This window comes from Natator depressus, chromosome 2 (assembly GCF_965152275.1).
Source record: "Natator depressus isolate rNatDep1 chromosome 2, rNatDep2.hap1, whole genome shotgun sequence".
Lineage (NCBI taxonomy): Eukaryota > Metazoa > Chordata > Testudines > Cheloniidae > Natator > Natator depressus.
The window spans coordinates 178713670-178736658 of NC_134235.1; the positions used below are offsets into that span (position 1 = coordinate 178713670).

At 40.6% G+C, this 22989-nt stretch overlaps 1 protein-coding gene across 1 annotated transcript in view; it reads right to left on the reverse strand.

Moving 5' to 3' along the window:
• Window positions 1–17284: 17284 nt before the first annotated feature.
• ITGA9 (integrin subunit alpha 9) overlaps window positions 17285–22989 on the reverse strand; it is a 288835-nt gene continuing 283130 nt past the window's right edge. Inside the window, exon 28 of the mRNA XM_074945393.1 lies at window positions 17285–21267. Within this exon, the coding sequence (XP_074801494.1) occupies window positions 21169–21267 (99 nt within the window). The 3' untranslated portion in view covers window positions 17285–21168. The remainder of the gene's footprint in view (window positions 21268–22989) is intronic.

The following is a 22989-nucleotide window of genomic DNA, read 5'->3' on the forward strand; positions in this document are numbered from 1 at the left end:
TAAAACAAACATGAACAGATGGGGTTGAAGAAAGGAGCCCAAGGAAACAATCAGAAGATACTGGGCAGCCCAATAAGCAGCTGTTGCAGCACACCATTGTCAAGTTTTCTGCAAGCATCACAGAAAAGTTTTGAGGAGGGACTTGAAAGGTGGACAATGAGGTGGCTTTGCAGATACAGTATTTACAGGGAGCTCCTCCAAGGATAAAAGGCAGCATTCTACCTTGATTTGTTGTACAATAGAAGGTGCAGCCATTAAAGATTCCATGATACTTTCACCAAAATAAGGATGCAAACTCCAGTGGCTTGGTCAGATTCCAGCTTGGTTAATTACATTCTGCCTCTGGAAAATTCCTAAATTGCAAATCGCATTGGATACATACTCTTCACCTTTGATCCTAAGCTGATGCATAGCATGGTTAAAAGAAAAGGAGTACTTGTGGCACCTTAGAGACTAACCAATTTATTTGAGCATAAGCTTTTTTTTTTTTTGTCATAGCATGGTTGTTTGTGCTTCTAAATAAAACAAACAAACACACCAATAAACGCCGGGTTTTATCCCACAGGTGACCGCATTTCAATGGTAATTTAAGTGCTCACTCTCTCAATAAATGTCTAAGTCAGCAAATTTACTAACATGAGTAATCTTTACTCACACAAGTAGTTCCACTGATTTTGTCCTGTCCACATCCATCTTCTTTAATGTGCTGAGGCACACACCTGAAGATCTGTACCCCCGCCTTTCTTTCTCCTTAACCCTTTCTTTACTCTAAAGTCTGCCCTGGGTTTTCTATAATCCATTTAAATCTACCTGCATGAAATTTACAATTGTCCATAACTTATTTCAGGATATGGCATCATTTGGGATTCAGTAACTGGGCAATAATTAACCACGTAGCACTTTACATGGCAGAATATCAGTATTGAAATCATTCACAAACATTAGGAACCCTGGTAGTTCAAGAATGAGACCTAGTACCTTACAGAGGTCTTGATCCTACAAAGTGCTGAAAAGCCTGTCCCCAATGGAGCACTTCACTAGCAAGTGCTCAAAGGACTTCAGTTGGACTTGTCACACACTTAAAGGGAAGCATGACATAGATGCTTTGCTCTACACCTTGTAGGCTCTATCATAGATGAATTAATACACTTAGAAAGGTCAGACTAAATGGAAGTGCTCTTCCTCTAGTTCATGAAGCCGAATTACAACAGGGATACATATTTACGGCCAACCTTACTGTTTCTATTGCAGCACAGACCTGGCTATCTGAGAAGGTTTTAGAGATGTATCAAAAACATTTCCAGGAATGAGGTTTTGGATGAATGGGGGAATTTTACATTGGAAGGCACATTTCTGTTAATCAGATTGTCATTCAATGGGATTATATTGCACCACTATGGGGAAAGTGAGGACTTTCAAGTAGACTCTTCTTTGAAAGGCTAAAGGAGCTTGTTCAGTACTTCAGCTGTGTCTAATAAAATCTGAATTCAAAGTTAAAGAATGGCCCATGTCAACTGACGTCAAACCTTGATATTAATCTGTCATCTAAAGTATGTAGTTAAAGTAGATTGAGATTGATGCGGCAGTGTCAAAATTTATGTCGTACAATACAATAGCCATTTTTTAAAAATTATGGAACTAACTGTACTTTTGCCAATCACCACGATTTTCAGCCTGCTTGTATGTTACATTCCTCTCCCCATGCAGCTTCTCACGGTAGTAAATTAAGCACATGTGTAAGTGTTTTTGGGATCAAAGCCTAAATGGGGATGGAGACTGATCTGTCTTCTCATTCCAGAGGGGCCTCGTTTCACATCACAACTGAGGCGCTTGGCACAGGGCAATATGGGGGAAGCTTGTACTGCTGTTGCCTTTGCTGTACCTGCTCTGTGTATAAATAGAGGGGTTCACTTTCCAGAGCCATCAGCCTGGCATTTTTCACCAGAACTAGGTCATCTTTGGAAACAGTAAACGTTAAAAAGGAAAAACAAAGTATAAACACTTATTCGAGCCTCGCATAACAGTGGATGGTTAAACACAAAGACCTGGGAGAAACAGTCATCCCCTGCTATTTCACGGGTCATTCTGAAATTAAAGTTCTTTAATGTCCCTTAGGAGGATAACTTTAACTTTCAAACACTCATGTCCTTCACTAGCCTTTAGAAGCTGCTTAGCTTTCAAGATGAGCTAAGCAAATCACATTGCATCTCTTTGTTGTTGTTAATGTTGTTGATTGGCATCTGAAGGACAAGTTTCCTCTGAGAATACCTGAAATGTTCTGCTGGAGTAACATATGTTCAGTAAGGGAGGGGGAATGACGTGCATTGTCTGCTATATGATGGGAGAACACTAGACAGTAAAACAAATTACCAAGAGCTATGCCAAAAGGAGCAAGAAACATTAAATCATGGAAAACATTCCTACCAAAATGACCAGAGAATATTTTAAGGGGGAAAATACCTTAAAAGGAGAGTTTTAAGAAGGCACGTGAAAAAGTTGGGATCTATCATAGTTTTTAGTTTGTAGTATTTATTTTATTCCAAAATAATTTTGGAAAGAGAAGCGTTGTTAAAAATATTAGAATGTGTCTGTTAAAATAAAATAAAGACCCTAAGGCTAAGATTTTCAAGCATAGGGGCCTAAAGCTGGGCTCTTCAATCCTTATCATTTTTACTATTATCACACCCATACCATAAAGTGAAATAAAATAGAGGGATAAAATTGCCTTTGATGATAAACTTCAAATTGAGAGGGCCAATCATTAGAGCTGGTTGAAAGTATAAAAATCTATTGTCATGAAAAAAATTCAAAATTGTTTTAAGAACATAAAAACTGCCAGAGTGGGTCAGAGCAATGGTCCATCTAGCCAAATATCCTGACTCCAACAGTGGCCAGTACCAGAGCTTCATGGGGAGTATACAGAACAGAGCAATTTGGAGAGATCCACCCTTAACATAAGAATGGCCATACTGGGTCAGACTACAGGTCTATCTAGCCCAGTATCCTGTCCACTGACAGTGGCCAGCGCCAGGTGCCCCAGAGGGAAAGAACAGAACAGGCTGATCCATATCCCCTGTCAAAAAGTGTACTTAGTGATCCTCCTTGTCCACTTGTTTGTTGACCCCCTCAAAGAATTCTAGTAGATTGGTGAGGCATGATTTCCCTTTAGAAAAACCACGTTGACTATTCCACAACAAGTGATCCATAACCCCTGAAGTCCATTCCAAGCGTCTGGCAAACAGAGGCTAGGGACACCATCCCTGCCCATCCTGGCTAATAGCCATTGATCGACCTATCCTCCATGAACTTATCTAGTTCTTTTTGAACCCTGTTATAGTCTTGGCCTTCACAACATCCTCTGGCAAAGGATTCCACAGACATTGTGCATTGTGTGAAAAAAATACTTCCTTTTGTTTGTTTTAAACCTGCTGCCTATTAATTTCATTTGGTGACCCCTAGTTCTTGTAATATGAGAAGGAGTAAATAATACTTTCTTATTTACTTTCTCTACACCAATCATGATTTTATAGACCTCAGTCATATCCCCCTTAGTCATCTCTTTTCCAACCTGAAAAGTCCCAGTTTTATTAATCTCTCCTTTTACGGCAGCCATTCCACACCCCTGATCATTTTTGTTGCCCTTTTCTGAAACTTTTTCAATTCCAATATACCTTTTTTGAGACGGGGCGACCACATGAAACTGCAGGACTACTAAGTGTCGTCTGTAACCTATCATTCAAATCAGCTTATGTACCAAATGACTGGAGGATAGCTAACGTGATGCCAATTTTTAAAAAGGGCTCCAGAGGAGACCCCGGCTATTACAGGCTGATAAGCCTGACTTCAGTACTGGGCAAACTGGTTGAAACTATAATAAAGAACAAAATTGTCAGATACATAGATGAACATAATTTGTTGGGGAATAGTCAATATGGTTTTTGTAAAGAGAAATCATGCCTCACCAACCTACTAGAATTCTTTGAGGGGGTCAACAAACATGTGGACAAGGAGGATATAGTGTACTTAGATTTTCAGAAAGCCTTTGACAAGGTCCCTCACCAAAGGCTCTTAAGCAAAGTAAGCAGTCATGAGATAAGAGGAAAAGTCCTCTCATGGATTGGTAACTGGTTAAAAGGAACCAAAAGGTAGGAATAAATAGTCAGTTTTCAGAATGGAGAGAGGTAAATAGTGTTGTCCCCCAGGGGTCTGTACTGGGACCAGTGCTGTTCAACATATTCATAAATGATCTGGAAAAAGGGGTAAACAGTGAGGTGGCAAAATTTGCAGTGAGGTGATGCAAAAATATTCAAGATAGTTAAGTCCCAGGCAGACGGCGAAGAGCTACAAAAGGATCTCTGGGTGATTGGGCAACAAAGTAGCAGATGAAATTCAATGTTGATAAATGCGAAGTAATGCACCTTGGAAAACATATTCCCAACTGTACATATAAAATGATGGGGTCTAAATTAGCTGTTACCACTCAAGAAAGAGATCTTGGAGTCATTGTGGACAGTTCTCTGAAAACATCCACTCAATGTGCAGCGGCAGCCAAAAAAGCAAACAGAATTTTGGGAATCATTAAGAAAGGGATATTACCTCTACATAAATTCATGGTACACCCACATCTTGAATACAGCATGCAGATGTAATCGCCCCATCTCAAAAAAAATATATTGGACTTGGAAAAGGTTCAGAAAAAGGCAACAAATATGATTAGGGGTATGGAATGGCTACCATATGAGGAGAGATTAATAAGACTGTCTTCCATAGCACCTGCACTGTGAGAATTCTCTCTTGCTTGTTAGGGCTGCTTTACACTGCTCTAGGCCATTTATCTTGCTTAAAAGGGCCAGAGCAGAGGTAGGAGCTTATATCCCTCCCCCCCTCATGACTGCATTTAAAGGCCTAGCAGTAATTAATAGTATAACTTTCAAAGTTTAAATTAGTCTCAGTCACCTGTCACTTGAACAATGCGTTAGTTTTAAAAATGGTCACACTGCCTATGAACCTGTTGAAAGAGTCTGTTTTGTGTGCGGAACACGAGTACTCAGAAATATACTGCACCTCTGCCAAATCAGATAATTAACAAAATAAAACAGTTAAAATTCAATGTACAGGGTATATGAAGGCAAATCAGCTCTGCAGCCATAGGGACATAGATGGGCTGCCTGAGAAACAGATCTGTTAAATAAATATATTCTTCATATGCTAACCCCAAATCTATTTCATAAAAATAGAGCCCTCTTAATTGAATACCTGCTAAAGGAGTAGATGTGTTTTTGGCACACCAGAGTTGTACATTTAATAGGTTTTGCAGTGCCTGGAAACCTTCTAACCTACCTACCTGATTACGTACCACCAGACACACAACATCTGGGCAGATATTTATCTTGTTAAATTGAACATGCACCTGGCCCCTTAATTATCAGCTATAATTGACAACTTCATCATCTCAGAGCACTTATCTGCCCATGCCATGCTGGTACAGGTAATTAGGTAATAATTAATGATGCTTTAAGTGCATTTGTTTCTAGGATCTCAGTTTTTCCATATTTCTGTTAAAAATGTTTGTTTTATCACATGAAAGGCTGGGCATGAATGAAGACCAGCCTAGTTTGTCACAAATGTCTTAGTGCTCAACAATGCACCAAATGGGGTGACCAGATGTCCCAATCTTATAGGGACTGTCCTGATATTTGGGTCTTTGTCTTATATAGTGTGACAAAGTTCCTCCTCTACCTTGGTGGGTCTTGCGCTGATTGGTAGATTTGCTCACCTTGGAGCTTCAAGGCAGCCGTTATCTTGGCCGTTTTTCTGAACCCACAGTCCAGGTCAACTCCTCCTGTGTCTGACCAGGAGTTGGGAGGATTTGGGGGGAACCCGGGCCCACCCTCTACTCCGGGTTCCAGCCCAGGGCCCTGTGGAATGCAGCTCCTGGAACAGCTGAGTGACAGCTACAACTCCCTGGGCTACTTCCCCATGGCCTCCTCCCAACACCTTCTTTATCCTCACCATAGGACCTTCCTCCTGGTGTCTGATAATGCTTGTACTCCTCAGTCCTCCAGCAGTCTGCGTTCTCACTCTCAGCTCCTAGTGACTCTTGCTCCCAGCTCCTCACATGCACACCACAAAATGAAGTGAGCTCCTTTTTAAAACCCAGGTGCCCTGATTAGCCTGCCTTAATTGATTCTAGCAGCTTCTTGATTGGCTGTAGGTGTTCTAATCAGCCTTTCTTAATTGTCTCCAGAAGGTTCCTGATTGTTCTGGAACCTTCCCTGTTACCTTACTCAGGGAAAAGGGACCTACTTAGCCTGGGGCTAATGTATCTGCCTTCTATTACTCTCCTATAGCCATCTGGCCCGACCCTGTCACAATAGGTGCCTATTACTCCCCACCCCCTGTCCTGATTTTTCAACACTTGCTATCTGGTCACCCTAGTACCAAAGAACTAACACTGAACTGGTATAGTTTAATTTTAAAGGCACAAGCCCATAGGCAGGCATCTTGGGCCAGGTTATATACTGCTAGGGTGACCAGATGTCCCAATTTTATAGGGACACTCCTGATTTTAAGGTCTTTTTCTTATATAGGGTCTTATATTGGGTCTTTTTCTTATATATTACCACACACACATACACCTGCTGTCCCGATTTTTCTCATTTGCTGTCTGGTCACCCTATATACTGCAGACAGAAGCACGAAAAGCAGAAAGCAAAATTCCCAGCCTATGAACCATAGTACAAGGTCAGGGAGGGGGGATGACATTCTGCGACGAAGCCCAACTTTCATGCAGTACTTCCCTCAACTCCCCAACTTTCAGCCTGTGGAGAAGGAGGAGGGGAGAAGGCATCTGATGGACAGAAGGGCAGCAGTGCCCAGTGGTGTATTCTGCAGTGCTTAATCTTTGCCCTCTCCCTCCCTGAAGTCAATCAGCAGCTATTGGGCTGATGAGCAGCACAAGGTTTGTTTTCATTAGGGTTAAAAGATTTTTTTTTTAAAGGTGTCAGGTCCCACAGCCTGACTAACCCCTTTTGAAGCTCTGGTGTCGACAAAGCAAGTTGTATTTTAGCATAGCCTCCTCCCTCAATAAAGTTCATAGTCATGGAGGCACAGTGCCTGGGTCTAAGGGATATAACAAGATCCTTTAATTTAACTTGAGTTCCTTCTGTTTATGTGCCACTTAATCTTGGCCTCCCAAAGACTGTAATTTCTTTTGTTTTAAAATTAATTTTCTTTTTCTTGATCATTTTTTTTCTTGTTGAAAATCAGAAGGGAGGGAAACATTTTATCTCTGCTTTTAACTATCTTTCAGCAATCTCTCAAATAAAATATATATAGAAACTTTAAATCGCTGCAATCTTCTTACTAAATTTAAAACTTGAAGCACGTATTCTGATCCTAACTAATAACTGAGCATTTCATATTTATTCGGCTTTCTCTTGTCTGCGGTCACCATAAAAATAACACTGTAAACAACATCTAAATATCCATCAGAATTAAAAACAAATCCACACTGCACAGCCATGATTATTCAATTTAGATAAACATTGGGGATAACACCTCCTGATCTCTTTACACATGATATGCACAACCACAGGTTTGGTGTAAGGCACACAGTATTTGACCCTTGCTGGCAGAGCACTATATAAAGAAGGTCAGTATCATTATCTCCATTTTACAGATGGCAAAACTGAGGCACAGAGAGGGGACATGAGTTGTCCAAGGTCACCCAGCAGTCCATCAGCAGAAGTGGGAATAGAATCCAGCTCTCCTGAGTCCCAGCTGGGTGCTCTATCCACTATACCACACTACCTCTCATTGAAGTCAGTGGAATTGTACCAGTTTATGGTCATATGATGGTTCTTCAGCACCGTGAAGACTCTTCAAGGTCACCAATTCACCAGGTATTAATGATTCTTCCCGATAGCTGAATTGCTGGCTAACTTTTTAAAAAATTGCACTTTTAGAGGTTGCTGGTTTTCAAATGATACAATGTACATTAAAACGGAGGGCACCGTGAAATTCCAGTGGAAGATACTGCTATAAGTTAATTCCTTCAGACACACATGGGTAATTATAGTATGGCTAGATCATTACAACTGTACACATAATTTCCATTGCCCTTTTGTAAAACAATTAATTTCTCTGCCTTCCAGGTTTACTTCCACTAAAACAGTTCTCAGATGAAAACCTCCATTCATATGCAGGTTTAAAATGTTAAAACCTTGGAAGTGAAAATCTGAGCAGATATAGGCCATGAAATCCACTTGTCCAGCTGAATATGACACCAGCCCTTTGAAAAACAGATGCCATCAAGTGCATTGTAACTCTGGCACCAAGCTGCCTGAAAGTACAGCAGTTGTATGGCATAATTAAATAAACTGGTCTCAAAAAAGGAGGTAAGATCAGCTTTTCAACACAGAAGGAGTTAGTGTATTGTTAACTATAGTTAACTAAGGGGCCCAAAAATCATAACAGTCGGATATCAGCACATTACAAAACTGCATTTAAACTTTTTCCAACAAGAAGTTATGACCTAAGAGCAAAATACATTTTTTTAAAAAATTGCAAATAAAACATTAGTAATATGAGCTTCCCACTTAAAAAATTTCAAACCTAGTGGTGCAGATTCTCAGCTGGTGTAAAGCTACACCTATTGAGCCTGGCCAAAGATCTGGCCCTTTAAGGTACGTCTACACTGCTCGTTTCTTTTGATGGCATGTGGAGCACATACCTGTGTAGCCCCTCCATACACCTGTGAGCCGCAGCTTAGGCAAGTTTCAGAGTAGCAGCCGTGTTAGTCTGTATCCACAAAAAGAACAGGAGGACTTGTGGCACCTTAGAGACTAACACATTTATTTGAGCATAAGCTTTCGTGAGCTACAGCTCACTTCATCGGCAAGTGGAGTTAAGACGCATCCTATGGGTGTGTGCTCACGTACAGACCCGACACAGCTCTCTGCTCATGCAAGCGCTGCCTCCCCCTTTGCACTGCTTTTTGTAGCAGGGTAGCATCCTGCTGCCTCCCTGCTTCCGGAGCCTTTTCCTGCAGCAGGAAAAGACTCCCACCGCATGAAAGGCACTGGCCTGGGAGAGGCAGTGGGGAAACGCACAGGCAGCTCCACGCTGCCGAGCCTTTCCCCACTGCCTCTCTGCTGCCAGAGCTTTTCCTTGCAGTAGGGAAAGACTCTGGCAGTGGGGAAATCTCAGCCTTCCTCTGCTGCCTGCCCCCTGCCAGAGCCTTTCACTGACATGTGTAGCTGCACACCACAGCGTAGTCACAGTGTGCTTTTCACTGCGGCGTGTAGCTACGTGTACACTACCTGCTGGTGCCAGTCTCTAGTGTAGAAATAGCCTTAAAGAGCTATGTGGCCTGACAGTCTGAGGTCTGGAAGAGCTGTTCATAAAGCAAATAATTAATTATTTTAGACTGTAGGCTGGTTTGTTCCTTTTGCATCCTCAGGTGCATTGCAATTCCTCCCCAGGAGGAATTCAGCCTGGCTTAGACAGAATTCCACCCGTAGGCTCCTGGACTGTTCACACCAGCATGGCCATTGAATCAGACTTGGAGAAGATACGGCATTCAGTCAACTCCACACCCAGCCAATTTTGCTGGCTAGGGCAGAAAGGTGGGGCAGGGAAGATGAACCTTGAGTTGATCCTGTCCTCCTAATCATCCACACACCTTTCTGGTAGACGACATAGATTCTAGGAGGAAGCAGGAAATAAACCACTACCGTCTCCCTTTCTCTCCGAGCTAGCTTTAATCCAGCTTGTACGGGTGACAACAGCAATGAAAGCAGCAGCGCTGGCTTCAGAGATGGCTAGTGAACCCAGTATGTATCCAAGGTCCATGTGGGTTTGTACGATTCATGCTGAAGCCTACACTGCACTGTCTTCACTGCTATTGGTACTCACACCAGATGGACTTTAAGATAGCTTGGGAAAGCTAGCCCGTGTACAGCTTTTGTGACTGGCTTCCCCAAGTAGCAGTGCAAGATCTCTTTAGGTATTTAATGGCGTTCTTCACTGTGTCCTCTCCTCAAACATTCTGGCATTAACCATAGTGACAGTTACGTGTGCTTAAAATTTTGATCAGAAAAACAACAGAACCACTCAGGGCAGTATGCACCACACCCGGTGCTGAGTGTTTGCAAGACCAGGCCCAAAAGGCGTGGTTAAAAGCACCACACTTCATTTATTGTTCTTTACCCATTGTTGTTCTGTGCTTTGCTTGTTTAAAAAAAGACCTAGAGTGACCCCCAGAGGGCAGTATCAAATCATCAATATGCATTCTTGGGACAGGAAATCCATTGCTAGGTCCTATAAATAAACACATTCACATGATAACAAGAGAGATATTAGGAGACCCAAATGTTTCTGGTTATTATTTTAGCTGCTGCTTCACTTAAAGCTTTTACTAATCCTCAAAAGCAAAATGTTTGCTGAATTCCTGTTCTGCAAGAGCGTCATCATACCCTGCTTTGCTTACAGAATGTTTTCTTTTCCCTGGAGAAAGCTTTCCTGGTGGAGAACATTTGTTTTTACTTTCAAGGGTGATAGCTACATGTCATGACCCAGACCTGCTTTGAGTATTCATATCTCCTTTGGCCTTGCACTAGATAAAGCAATGGTCTTTCTCCAGTAAAATGTGCTTTGATTCAGAGTTCAGATACTAACTAAACTAGTTGGTCCTTTTTTATTTACCTGATAGTTTTCCCTTATGAACCACTGCTGCTTGAAGGTTCCTGTGTAATTTGAGATCATTTTAAATATTCACACAGAGGGCTAAAACCCAAAGCATCTTTTGCTGTTACTCCTGTTTGTATTTTTTTGACTTTTTATTATAAATTAACTTTACATTTCAAACTGAAAAGTCAGTTCACCCTGAAAAGTGGGACTTTTTCGGTTCAAAAATGTCCCATTCTGACCATTTCAAAACAGGACATTTGTTAAAAATGACCCTTTTCCACAGTCTCAGTTTTGACAAATCAGCCTTTTCTGACAAAAAATAGTTCTGTTGAAAAATTCCTGACTAGCTCTCATTGATATCAATGGGCGCAGGATCAGGCCAGTGGGGGTTGAGAGGTGCTGTCAAGATCCTAGTTAGCAAAACCAGTTAAGTCAAACAAAATAGAACTCGCTTCACAGTGGGACCAAGATTTGGTCCTTATTATTTATTATGGGGCAATATCTTGAAGTCCTTTTCTCAGTTTTCAGACTTTACTCACGCAAACTCCCATTATTATTTTTGTATGTCTAAGTGTACCACTCCCACTGTGTGAGGTAACCGTCTGCCACTCGGTCACAACCTGCAGGAGTTTTGGACTGGTTCATCATTTGCATTAGAACCATGACATTTAATGTGAGAAAGGACATCTATCCATTTATCTATTTATTTTACTATAAATTTTGATTCTCTTCTGTTGCCCGTGAGTTAATGACATAAAGGTAGCAAAAACTATCTAAGCCCTTCATTTTGTAGGTACAATGGACTAAACCCTGGGGTCTGATTCAGTCTTACTCCTTAGTCAGGCTAACTCATGATTGGCAGTCTTATAGACAGTAGCAAATATTGTACACCATATTTGGTCCTGTATGTCAACATTAAAATATGGTTGCCTAAAACCATATTTAGGTTTCTAACCCAGCAAATTCCATGGAAGTCAGTAGGTTACTCTCATATGCCTTTGCAGGACTGCCACCTTACTACTTCCTCAGGAGCCAAACATTTTAAATGCATCTTGCTTCAGGTGCTATTAACAGTGCTTTAATTTCCATCCCTCCACCATTAGAGGCATGTTCTGTGACATCTCATTTTCACCCACTCGGTTACGTTCTCTACTGCCATTGAAAAAGCAATGTGGATCCTCAATATATGCAGAGTTCAATGAATATGTCCTCGACCTCAGAGCTAATGCTCTCACATTTTCATTCCTTAGCCTGAAAATGTCATGATTTCTAACATGCTAGCTCATGCTCCGCTCTAAATTTGTAGTTGCTGAGCCTCGTTCTCCTTCCCCCTTAAACCAGTTTCAGACTGGTATAACTCCACTAGCGCCAGTCGAGTTAATCCGGATTTATACCAGTGCAAGAGCAGGGCCACACAGAGGGTTTTTGGGCCAAAACTTGAAACTGAGCACATATCCCCAAAACTGAGACCCCAAAGGAAGGGGGTGGTTTGAGAGACAGCCCACCCAGCACTCACCTCGCAGCTGCAGCTGCTGTTCCATGGGGCTGGGGCTGGATTCCCATTCAGGCAATTGCAGCCTGGTGCACATGATCACAGCACCACTCAGGTTTGGCTGGACTGTCCCTACATCATGAGGGAGGGGCATCCAGGCCAAATTTGAGTGAGTGGTATTGCAACCAGGCTCAAGGGGGTCTCAGCACCAAGTCACTCAACTTCTCTTTTCCTCAGTTATCCATCTGTAAAATGGGGAGGACAGCATTTCCCTCTCTTATAGAATGCTGTGAGAATAAATACATTAACAATTGTGAGGTGCTCAGAAACTTCAGCACAGGGACCATGTAAATATCTTAGCTAGCCAGAAATATCTGAAAGTCAAAATGATCTAAATATATATTTAAAGGAACATTGTTAGGAAATTTGGGCCTTAAATTTAGGTTCTGTGAAAAAGAAATAAAAAAAGAAAACGGGGGGGGGGAGAGAAGAAAAGAAAGGAAAGAAAAGGAGGTTGCGAACCTTTTGTACTAATAGAAATATGTTCTTGATTTTTTTAATCTTTTATAGTTTTTATTTTTTTATTATTTAAACATTCTCCACTGAAGTGTTGGGACCACAATCATAACAGCATTAATTGGTGATACTACCTGGAGAGCAAAAGCAACTAAAAACAAAAAGTAAAACTTTAATTAACTGTCAAAGCAGAGTAAACAAAGTAAATAAAGTAAGTGCCAAATGTCAGCAAACAGCATCAACACTGAAAAGTAAATACAATTGTTAAAGTTTTACTATTTGGGGGAGGATTCAGAAGTGCTCTTAATCCTAGTGGTGGGCCAAGTTATTGGTTGTAGCATGGGAGTCCTGAACACCACATTGGACCCAGTTAAATGCCTGGTATGTAAGAGTAGGGAGTTGGGTGCATAACATCCTTCCCAGGGTTAAATAAATAAAGTTGTGTTCAGGCACTTAAAATCCAGCCCATGTGTCTGTTATTCATTTGCCTGTATGTCCTGATCACTTGTTAAAGTTTTACTATTTTGAGCCCTAATCCTATGAGCCCTGTGCTTGCATGAATGTCGGTGCAAGATCAGGGCCCCAATATTTTATTGTAAAATGAGCAAGGGAATGTTCTCTCTATTTCATCTTTCTTAAAGATAATGGCTTTACAAATATACTATGTATAAATATGTAAAATTACAGGACATTATTACGTATTTATGGATGAATTAATGCTATTAGTTAAGATTGTTTCCTTCGATTATCATTATTAAATAGCTGATAATAGGCACATATTAGAAACTGAATAACTAAATCAATGGAAGTCTCCATTGCATTTTTCATTAATAAATGCAGGATCTGTACTTTTGGAATAGTGGCATTAGGTTATTTTAAAAACAGGAAGAAAAACATAGGGGAAAAAAGAACTGTGGTGATTTATCTATTATTTAAAATGTACAGCGTCAATCATTACAAATATAGCTTGACAGAGATTGTACATCACAGCCCATGCCCCCTTTCTCCACAGTAGTATTGCTTATTAGACAGTAACAGTAGTATCTAGGCTAGACAGTGTTCCTTAATGCTTTCTATAATGAGCCTGTTTTGGGGCTAGCGCTTTTAATGAATGTATTAGGACTGGTTGTCGCACACCGAGGTATATGCAGTGCAACCTAGTGGTCAGAACAGAGTTCTGGCCAAGTGATTGAAGCACAATCAGAGGGCAGAGCCAGAGTCATGCTCAGGAGACTATCCAATGGCCAAAGCCAGGAGTCAGAACAGAACCAAAGAGCTGGAGTCGTGGTCAGGAGACAAGCCAGGCGTCAGAGCCAGGGGCTAGAAGTTAGGCGTTCAGAGATAGGCAGAGACTAGGGCTGCAGAGGAACAAGCAAGGAGCAGAGAAAGGGCCAATACAGGAAGCAGGTTTGGCGCAGCTGCTCGCATGGAATACGCTTGGCTTAAATATGGATCCATTGGTCCTTCTGTCCAATCAGGGAGCACAGTCACTTAGTGATGGTTTATTGGGCCAAGAGATCATTGGGTTGCTAGGCAACTGCACCCAGGGGCAGCTGAGTTCCTGACAGTACCCACCTCGAGGGCTCCTCCTATTCTCAGGATATCTTTGGTGAAATTTCTTCAAGAGATCAAGAGCGTGAACATTTTCTTCTGGAACCCAGGATTGCTTCTCTGGCCCATACCCCCTCTAGTCCAGGGGTTCTCAAATGTCATTGCACCGCAACCTCCTTCTGACAACAAAAACTACTACATGACCCCTGGAGGGCGGACCAACACCTGAGGCCACCCAAGCCCCACGGCCTGGGGGGGAGAGGGGCCGAAGCCTGAGCCCCACAGGGACAAAGCCAAAGCCCAAAGGCTTCAACCCCAGGCAGGGGGCCTGTAACTTGAGCCCCTCAAGTTTCAGCTTTGGCCCTGAGCGGTGGAGCTCAGGCTTCAGCCCTGGGCACCAGCAAGTCTAAGCCAGCCCCGGTGACCCCATTAAAATGGGTTTGTGACCCACTTTGGGGTCCCAACCCACAGTTTGAGAACTGCTGCTCTAGTCTAACAGATACCGGAGCTTCCCTCTGACTCGCTGGGAGTTGAGGACCTGATGGACTTTGTATTCCTCCTATCCATGGACAATTACTGGGGGTGGAGGAGGGGCTACCTGGTCAGGAAAAAGGTTGTTGATGAATGGCTTGAGGAAAGAAACATGAAAGGAGGCAAATCTTGAGAGATTCTGGGAGTTGAAACTTGAAGGCCACTGGATTTGTTTACTGCATAATCTGAAAAGGACCCAAGTTTTGACGGTCTTGGTGGAAGGAGAGTCTGTTCTCAGTTTCCAAGTAGAAAGCCAAACCTTTTCCCCTACTCCAATGCTTATAAGTTACTTCTTTAGTAGCAAGTAAGTGCTTCTTAAGCTCCTGGTGTGTTTTCTGCAGGTGAAGGACCAGGTCTCTGGTTGCTGGGATGGCAGAGCTTTCAGGCAGGTCTGGATGGAATCAGGAGTGAAAACCAAAATTTGCAAAGAATAGGGTCTATTGGGTTGAAGGGTGGGACGAGTGGGAGCCAATCAATCTCATGGAAATTCAGAAAACAGTTTACACACTGCACCAGGTTCTGGTTGACTCTTTCAGTTTGACCGTCAGTCTGGAGATGGTAGGCTGTAGAGGTGCGGGGCTTGGTGCCAAGAAGGTGAAGACATTCCTATCAGAATTGAGAAATAAATTGAGGGCCTGGATCTGAAATGATGCATGTCAGTATGCCATAGTACTAAAAAACTGTACTCCAGGAAAGCTTGCACGGTTTATTCATGGAAATAAAATGGACCATCTTGGTCAGAAGGTCCACTATAGTCAGGATAACTGAGTACCCTTAGGAGCATGATAACTCCACTCTAAGTCCATTGAGAGGGTGGACCCAGGCCATGGAAGGGTGGGGAGAAGCTGAAGGAGGCCCACAGATTTGGCTTGCAGGTTCTTCATATTGGTGCAGAGGTCACAGGACCTAACATAGTTTTTAAGGTTTCATGTTTAACAATATGTAACAGTGAGGGGTTCAGAGGTAGGCAGGGACTAGGGCTGGAGCACAGCAGGCAAGGGGTGGAGCAAGGGCTGGACTGGAAGCAAGTTTGGCGCAAATGCAAGGGTGGAATGCATCGAGCAGCCCCTGTCCTGCTGTTGCTGCCAGGCTTAAATAGGAATCTTTTGGCTCTTCTGTCCAATCAGGGAGCACAGTCACTTAGTGACAGTCTATTGGACCAAGCCGAGCTCACTGGATTGCTAGGAGACTGCACCGGGAGCCAGCTGAGTTCCTGCACTAGCAGTGATTAACAAATCTAAAGACGTTTTGAAATTCAGCTGAGGTTAGTGTCTATAAATGTAGATGCTCAGACTAATTGCATTAGTCTGGAATTTTTGGCTGGACCAGGCTCTCATGAGATTTCCAGGACTTTCTGGTTGTGTCTGCAAGCACAGTATTGGTCACAGAATGCTGGTATTTCTCTTTTCTCTTCTGTTTACAGAATCATTGGATTTCATAGAGTTCATGTCATCTAAGGCTTTCAAAGTGTGTTGCAAAAGAGAGATATTATCCCATCTTTACAGATGTGCAGACTCCTCACTCCTAATCCCCTGCTCCAACCACTAGACATGCTGCCTTCTGTAAAACAGGGCCTTTTTTTTCACCATGGGAGGAACTTTTGGGACCTTACAGTTTCAGGTTCACTTCAAAGATTTTTCTTTTCTTTTCTTTTCTTTTTTTAAATGAAGATTAAAGCCAGTTCTTATTTTATTAAATAGATTTCACTCTCCTTGAAATTATGAGAAAACTCTAAAATGAAACCCAGAGAAAGAAAAGTAAAAAAAAAAAAAAAAGTAATAGAAATGAAAGGACAAACAGGGCAACCAAACGAGTAAACTGGCTTGATAAGCCAGACAAAAACAGTTTTTACTCATATACTATGACATCGAAGGGAGAAGGGTGGATTGAGCTAAAGAAAATCTTGCTTTTAGATTCACAATTTTCCTAAATCTGGACTAAAGTATAAGTCTTGACAAGCACACTACAATAATTTTTAAATTTCATCCAAGTTCATACTTAACTAAAATATTGCTCCATTGACAGAGTTGTCCTTTCTGAGCGGCCAGTTCTCCGGAATGAGTTTGGTTTGATGAAGCTAATGCGATACTATCAAACATAAAATTAATGGCAATGGGCTTATCATTTCATTGGATTTACCATAATGTAGTCAAATTCCCAGTTTTTCATCAAATAAATATAGAAGATTACCTTAAATTTCAAAGAGTATTAACAGTAATGCAAAACATTCAAACTTTGAACCCAATCCTGCAAACACTTGTGCCTGTGGCTTGCTTAACTTTACTCAGGTTAGTAAAATTAACTACATAAGGGTTCGTAGGATCGGAGCCTAATCCTGAGTTAAAACATGCATAGACTTCAATAAAAGGCTACCAATACCAAAAATAAATAAATAAGTTGGTACACAATTAAGAAATGTTTTTAACTAATCAAAAGCAAAATATTTGAGTTGGACAAAAGCGATAAGAATAGTCATGTTATTAGAATAATTTTGTAGCCACTTTTTATTCCCCCAAAAAGTTGTAGTTTTGTAAACCTGACATTTCCAAAACAGTGCAAGTGAATCAGAATACAGATGCACACATAGCTTCTAAATACAGGTGACATTGATAATAGTGAAACACATTCTTCCACCAAAAATTCACAAAAAGAAATTTACAATTTTACAATACACAAGGAGTGAAATTTTAAAAGAAAAAAAAAAGAGTGAAAATGGTGCAGGTACCCTGCTGTATATGCAATTTCATGCTCCAAAGCAGTTACACTCTTCATGCCAGTTTAATCAATGTACAATGTGAGCCAATTCCTACCCTCATTTACATCCAAGCAATCCCACTGAGCGTATGAATTTAAATGAAGGCAGAAGTTAGGTCTATGATTCCCTTAAATCCTTTAGTGAAAACAACATATATATTCCATTGTCACATAGATAATATCATGCCTGAAAATTGTGCAAGATTCCAAAATGTGCCCATAAACAGAAGACATTCAAAGAAAGATGGCACTAAGCATTATCAAACGCAGCCTTTGCACTTTGAGCCAATGCTGCTTTTCCAATTCCATTTACCTGAACATTCTTGATTTCAAAGAGGGTCCTTCACTATTTGTTTACATTTCAAAGTAGTAAGGATTTTGTTACCCTATATATTGGGTGCCATTCCTGCAGCAGCGTTTAAGAAGTCATCTCTTCCCCCATCACCTTTGCCCTAAGGCAAGACCTAAGCACTCTATCACTTATTTGCTAGGTGTTAAGCAGTGCATAGGCCCCACACTAGCCCTCTGCGCAGAGGTGAATTTTATTCACTGAGTTTTGTCTCAAATCTTTCTCTGACTGTAAAGGAGAGTCAAGGGTGCTCGACACCTCTAAGGGGGCACCCTGATCATGGCAGAAACAGCCCTAAGTGATTTATATCTTTGTGCTTCCTTGTGAAAAAAACAGCACACCTTTAGCACATATCTACTTTATATACATATTTGAAGTGTACTACGTTTTCATAAGGGTTTGGTTTTCTTTTCAGAAGTTCATTAAAACCAACTGATACTTGATCAAAACCTGTAGGTTTAATGAAATTTGAATTTATTATTTTTAAATATGCTATGTCCTAGTGTATTTCATGGGTAAATCTTACCATCCTAAGTGGAACTAGGGAGCAGTCACAGTGGAATGTGCCAAGAAACTGATAGAGAAATTCATGATGAGCTCATACAGAAAAACTAAACCTTTTGTGACATCTGAACCACAAAATACCTAACACCACACAGCAGCTAAGATCCTCTGATTTGATTATTTATGGTATACTGTCACTAATCTAGCCAAACAACATCATTTTGTATGAGTCAAGAGACATATTAAATATCTTTATTATTAAATAAGGATCTCTCTCCTTCCCTCCATATCTTGACTTGACCTAGGCAATCCCTTATACTGCATCTATTCTCTCTCTTCTATCCAGTCCCTTACAACAACACACCTTTCTCAGTCTGTAGCCTTCTTCAGTACTTTATCAGTACAAACAGACACATGTAGCCAAATACATTCCTGGCAAAAGTACTTTGAAGTCAGTGGAATTATACCAGGGATGAATTTGGCTCAAGTCTAGGATACTAAATAGTGCAATAGGAGACAATTATCCTTTGGCTTTGTGCTCATTAAAAAATAATTTGTAGCTTTCTATAAGTGATCATAGCAATGTTCTTGCTTACTGGATCCTTTCATGTTCTGGCTATGTGGTCATTTGCTACACCGAGGCTTGGTCTACATTACCAACGTATGTCAGTATAACCACGTCACCCAGGGGTGTGGAAAATCCCCACACTCCAGAGCGATGTAGTTATACTGACCTAACCCCTGGCGTAGACAATTCTTGGGGAGGTGGAGTACCTCAGGGCAGTTGCGCCACTGCAGCGCTGTAAGAGTAGACAAGACCTAAATCTGTCTTATTTATACTTCTGTCATCATTTTGGGAAATGCAGCTGAACATACTTCCAATCCGACATAGATAAGAAGGCCCTTCAGTGACAAAATTTAGAGTGGATACAACATTATCTCTGTCTCCTTCCCTAGAAGTTAAGATAGATAAAGTTGCTACATAAAGTATCAACCTGCATCCAAATAATAAGGGGCACATAAAAAATGCACAAGTATGGACATGGTTCATATTCTGTAGTTGGAAATGATAGTGAATTTGCAAAGAAAATGCCTTTTCACAAGTGTAAGGATCAGACAAGTACTCATGCGGATTTCTTGTTTATTCTTTGCATTCAGGTCTTCGGTGTTCCTGCAGTACTCTTTCATCATGCCACAATAAGACACCAGTCATGATCTTGCTCCTTTTTCATCTCCTTCTAACACACAGGGCTTGATTCTCCTCTCCCTTACATTGATTTTATACCAGCATGTCAATGGAATTGCTCCTGATGTATTCTGCTGAAATGTAAGAGCAGAAGCAGACTAATAACGTCTATAAACCGGTGGTGTACCAGCAGCACTACTTCTAGCCAGATACCAGACAGCTCTTTGTATGAACATGGCTGAATTCATTAGCACAGCGTTTCTTCCAGCCCAGTAAGAAATCTGCTGAAGAATTATTTGAGAGTGAGGGTCTGCATTTCAGCAAGGCCTGTGCCAGAATTCAACTCAGTTTTTAATACTAGATGAAGGATGACAGCTAGTATTAAAGGCATCCAAATATGAAACCTCAAGATTTAGAAATACATCTAACTTGCTCATCTATCTAATATGGCCATTATTCTAAATATTATCATGTAAACAATCTTGTAACTTGGATGTATAAAATTTAGATGGCAGGCATAATAGTCAGACCTTTTAGCCTATGTATCACATAGCTTGGACAGCAACATGTGAAACAGATTATGACCATTAACAATATCAAAGACCATCTTTTATATCATGAATTTTTATATAACTAATCCCATTTTTAACACTAGGTAATTAGTTGATGCCTTAGTGGTTGGCCCAATTATATCCTTACAGTATCTTGATTGCCCAAATCTTGCCTATTGTCAAAGGTTTACAGATGTGGGAGACAGAGTTGGCCACAGGAAGACATTCTTCACTGCTTTCTTCAGTGCAATATGCCCTGTGATTAAAAGGTTATATTCCTGAAATACAAGAGGCAATGTGGAACTATAATTCTTGTTACTTGGCTGTGAGTAATTGTTTTCCACAGCTCAGATTAGTAACGGATAAATTCAAATACAGAAAATCATATGTGAGTAATACTTTAGGTTTCTTTAGCTCATAACTCAAAAGTCAACTTCAGCTTAAAAAATGTGAAAAGACTGGCTTATTGCCATTAAATGGTCTATATACATTACAAAGCCTTGTGGATTTGCTATGTGAGGTTTTTCAGCTAGTTTCATCTGAAAGTCTTTTTTTTTTTGCATTGAAGTTCAAAAGTACAATAAGATTTATATATACATATATGTATTTCCAAGGTTTTAGCCAGATATCAGTGCTTGAGTGAACTATATAGCTATTCAATAGAAACAATAAAACATCGATACAAATATAAAGACATAATCAGTATAAAAAGCTTATATTTATAAAAATACTTTTAGGTATCAGTCTTCCCCTGAGGGTATACCACATATGTTGGATTCATAAATATTGCTCTGCACTGCAGCTTGGTTACCAAAGTTCAAAGTTCAACTCTTACAGGAAATGTAAATCGCTCCAGTCACCGGACATGGCTGCAGTGGTTGCCTCAGGATATGTTCCCTAGCTTGTTAGGATGATAAAGAACACAGCATTAACAGGGCCTCCGAAAAATCTGGAGAAGATTCCTTCTTCCACATATGGAAGATACAAGAGCAGGACCAATAGGCTAGCAAGTGTGTGTCACATGACCCTTTTTTCTGGCAGTTCATTGATTTTTCTGGACCCAGTCCCAACTATCTTCATTCTCCTTCCTGTTCTTCTCAGCCTCAATGATTTCTTTGTATCTCCTGCGAAAGAAGCCCATCTGCAAATTGAAAAGAATTATCATTATAAATAATGATGTCATGAATTAAAATCTATCCTGGTTTTGATAAACAATTTGGATCAGATTCTAATCTCATTGGTTTAAAACTGGAAGGTTATTGAAGTCAATGGAGTGACACCTGATTTACATTAATGTAAATGAGATCAGTATCAGGTCCAAGTTTTCATGAGTTCTCTGCTTCCTTTTATCTTAATTACTTTTGACAGAAGACTCCACTTATATAAAAAAGAATTTTAAAAAAAGCAGTTAAAATATTTTCAGAAAACAAAAATACTAAAAGTGGACTAAAGAGGCAGTATTCAGATCCAGAACCAGGTCAGAACTAGACTAGAATCTAGGTATGAGTCTAAATCAGAGCTAGGGTTTGCCAAAATCTCATGAACTGTCCTTGGCAATTCTGGGCCAAAATGGCACAAACCTTGTGAGATCAGATGACCTTTCATTAATTTGATCCTCTCATGTGATGGAAGTCTCACAAGATCAACCACTTTCACAAGTTTCCATTTGTATCCAAACCAGAAAATAAGCTTTTTTGGGCCTGGGTCAGACACGGAAATCAGAATCTTAAGGGATTCAGTTTCCAGATTCTGGAATCAGTCCAGATCTAATACCTATGTATAAAAATATAGTTTTGTCAATACTTATTGCTGAATCTTCCAGCAATAGAGGTTCTCCTGGGTAAATATGGTAATCCCTGCCCATTTTGAGTCAGGTAATTCATTACCCTGTGATCCTAGCTTACTGAACAGCTACTCAACGCAAGGCGTACACATTAATACATGCACACCAGTGGAGGCTGGTGACTGCAGGAAGTGGGGAAGCTAACCTGACACATGGTTCTGAATATGCCGTGTGTCAGTTTTGCTGCCCCACTTCCAAGGTCACCAGCCTCCACTGGTGTGCATGTATTAATGTATGCTCTTGAGTTGAGTAGCTGTTCAGTAAGTTAGGATCACACAGTAAAGAGCTAATGGAATCCTGTGCAAAGGAGCATGTAACAGGTGCGTTGACAGAAATCTTTAATTTAAGATTCTTTTTTCTATTTATGACCCACATAATGGGTCATACAGAAGGCAAAATATAGGCCTGATCCTACAAAGCACTTGACGAGTTGAACAACATTTTAAAGACAAAACCTTTTGAGCAAAAAATGCAGGTTCAGTGAAATGTTTTAGAAATCCATGTTGATTTCACTGAATTGTTCATTTCCAAAAAAAATTCTGAAAAAAAATCAATACATTTTGTTTTTGACATTTTAAAAATTAAACATTTTTATTTGCTGGTTTGAAATGACTTTTTGATTGAAAAATTTCTTTGATTTTACTTTTAAATAATTCAAAAATGTTTTAAAATGATTGAAAGAAAATGTAATGTTTCACTTCACCCAAACAAAAAATTTGTTTTGACTTTTTGATTCACCAAAAATGTTTGTTTTCAGTCCAATTTGAAACAATTTTTGTCAACTTGTGGAAATTGCCACTTAACTGAAGACTCCCTTATTCACTCAGCTCTGGGTTCTGAACACCAACAGTGACTTCACTGAGAGGTAAGGCTGCTCAACAGATGTTCAACACTTTGCAGGACTGGGCCCCACTTCTGCCTGTCCTCTCGTGTTGCCTCCTGTTTCACAAGTATTGGTAATGCAATGGTTTTCACATCAGGTTTAACAGTATCTCTCAACTCTCTGTTCTGTTCTGTTTT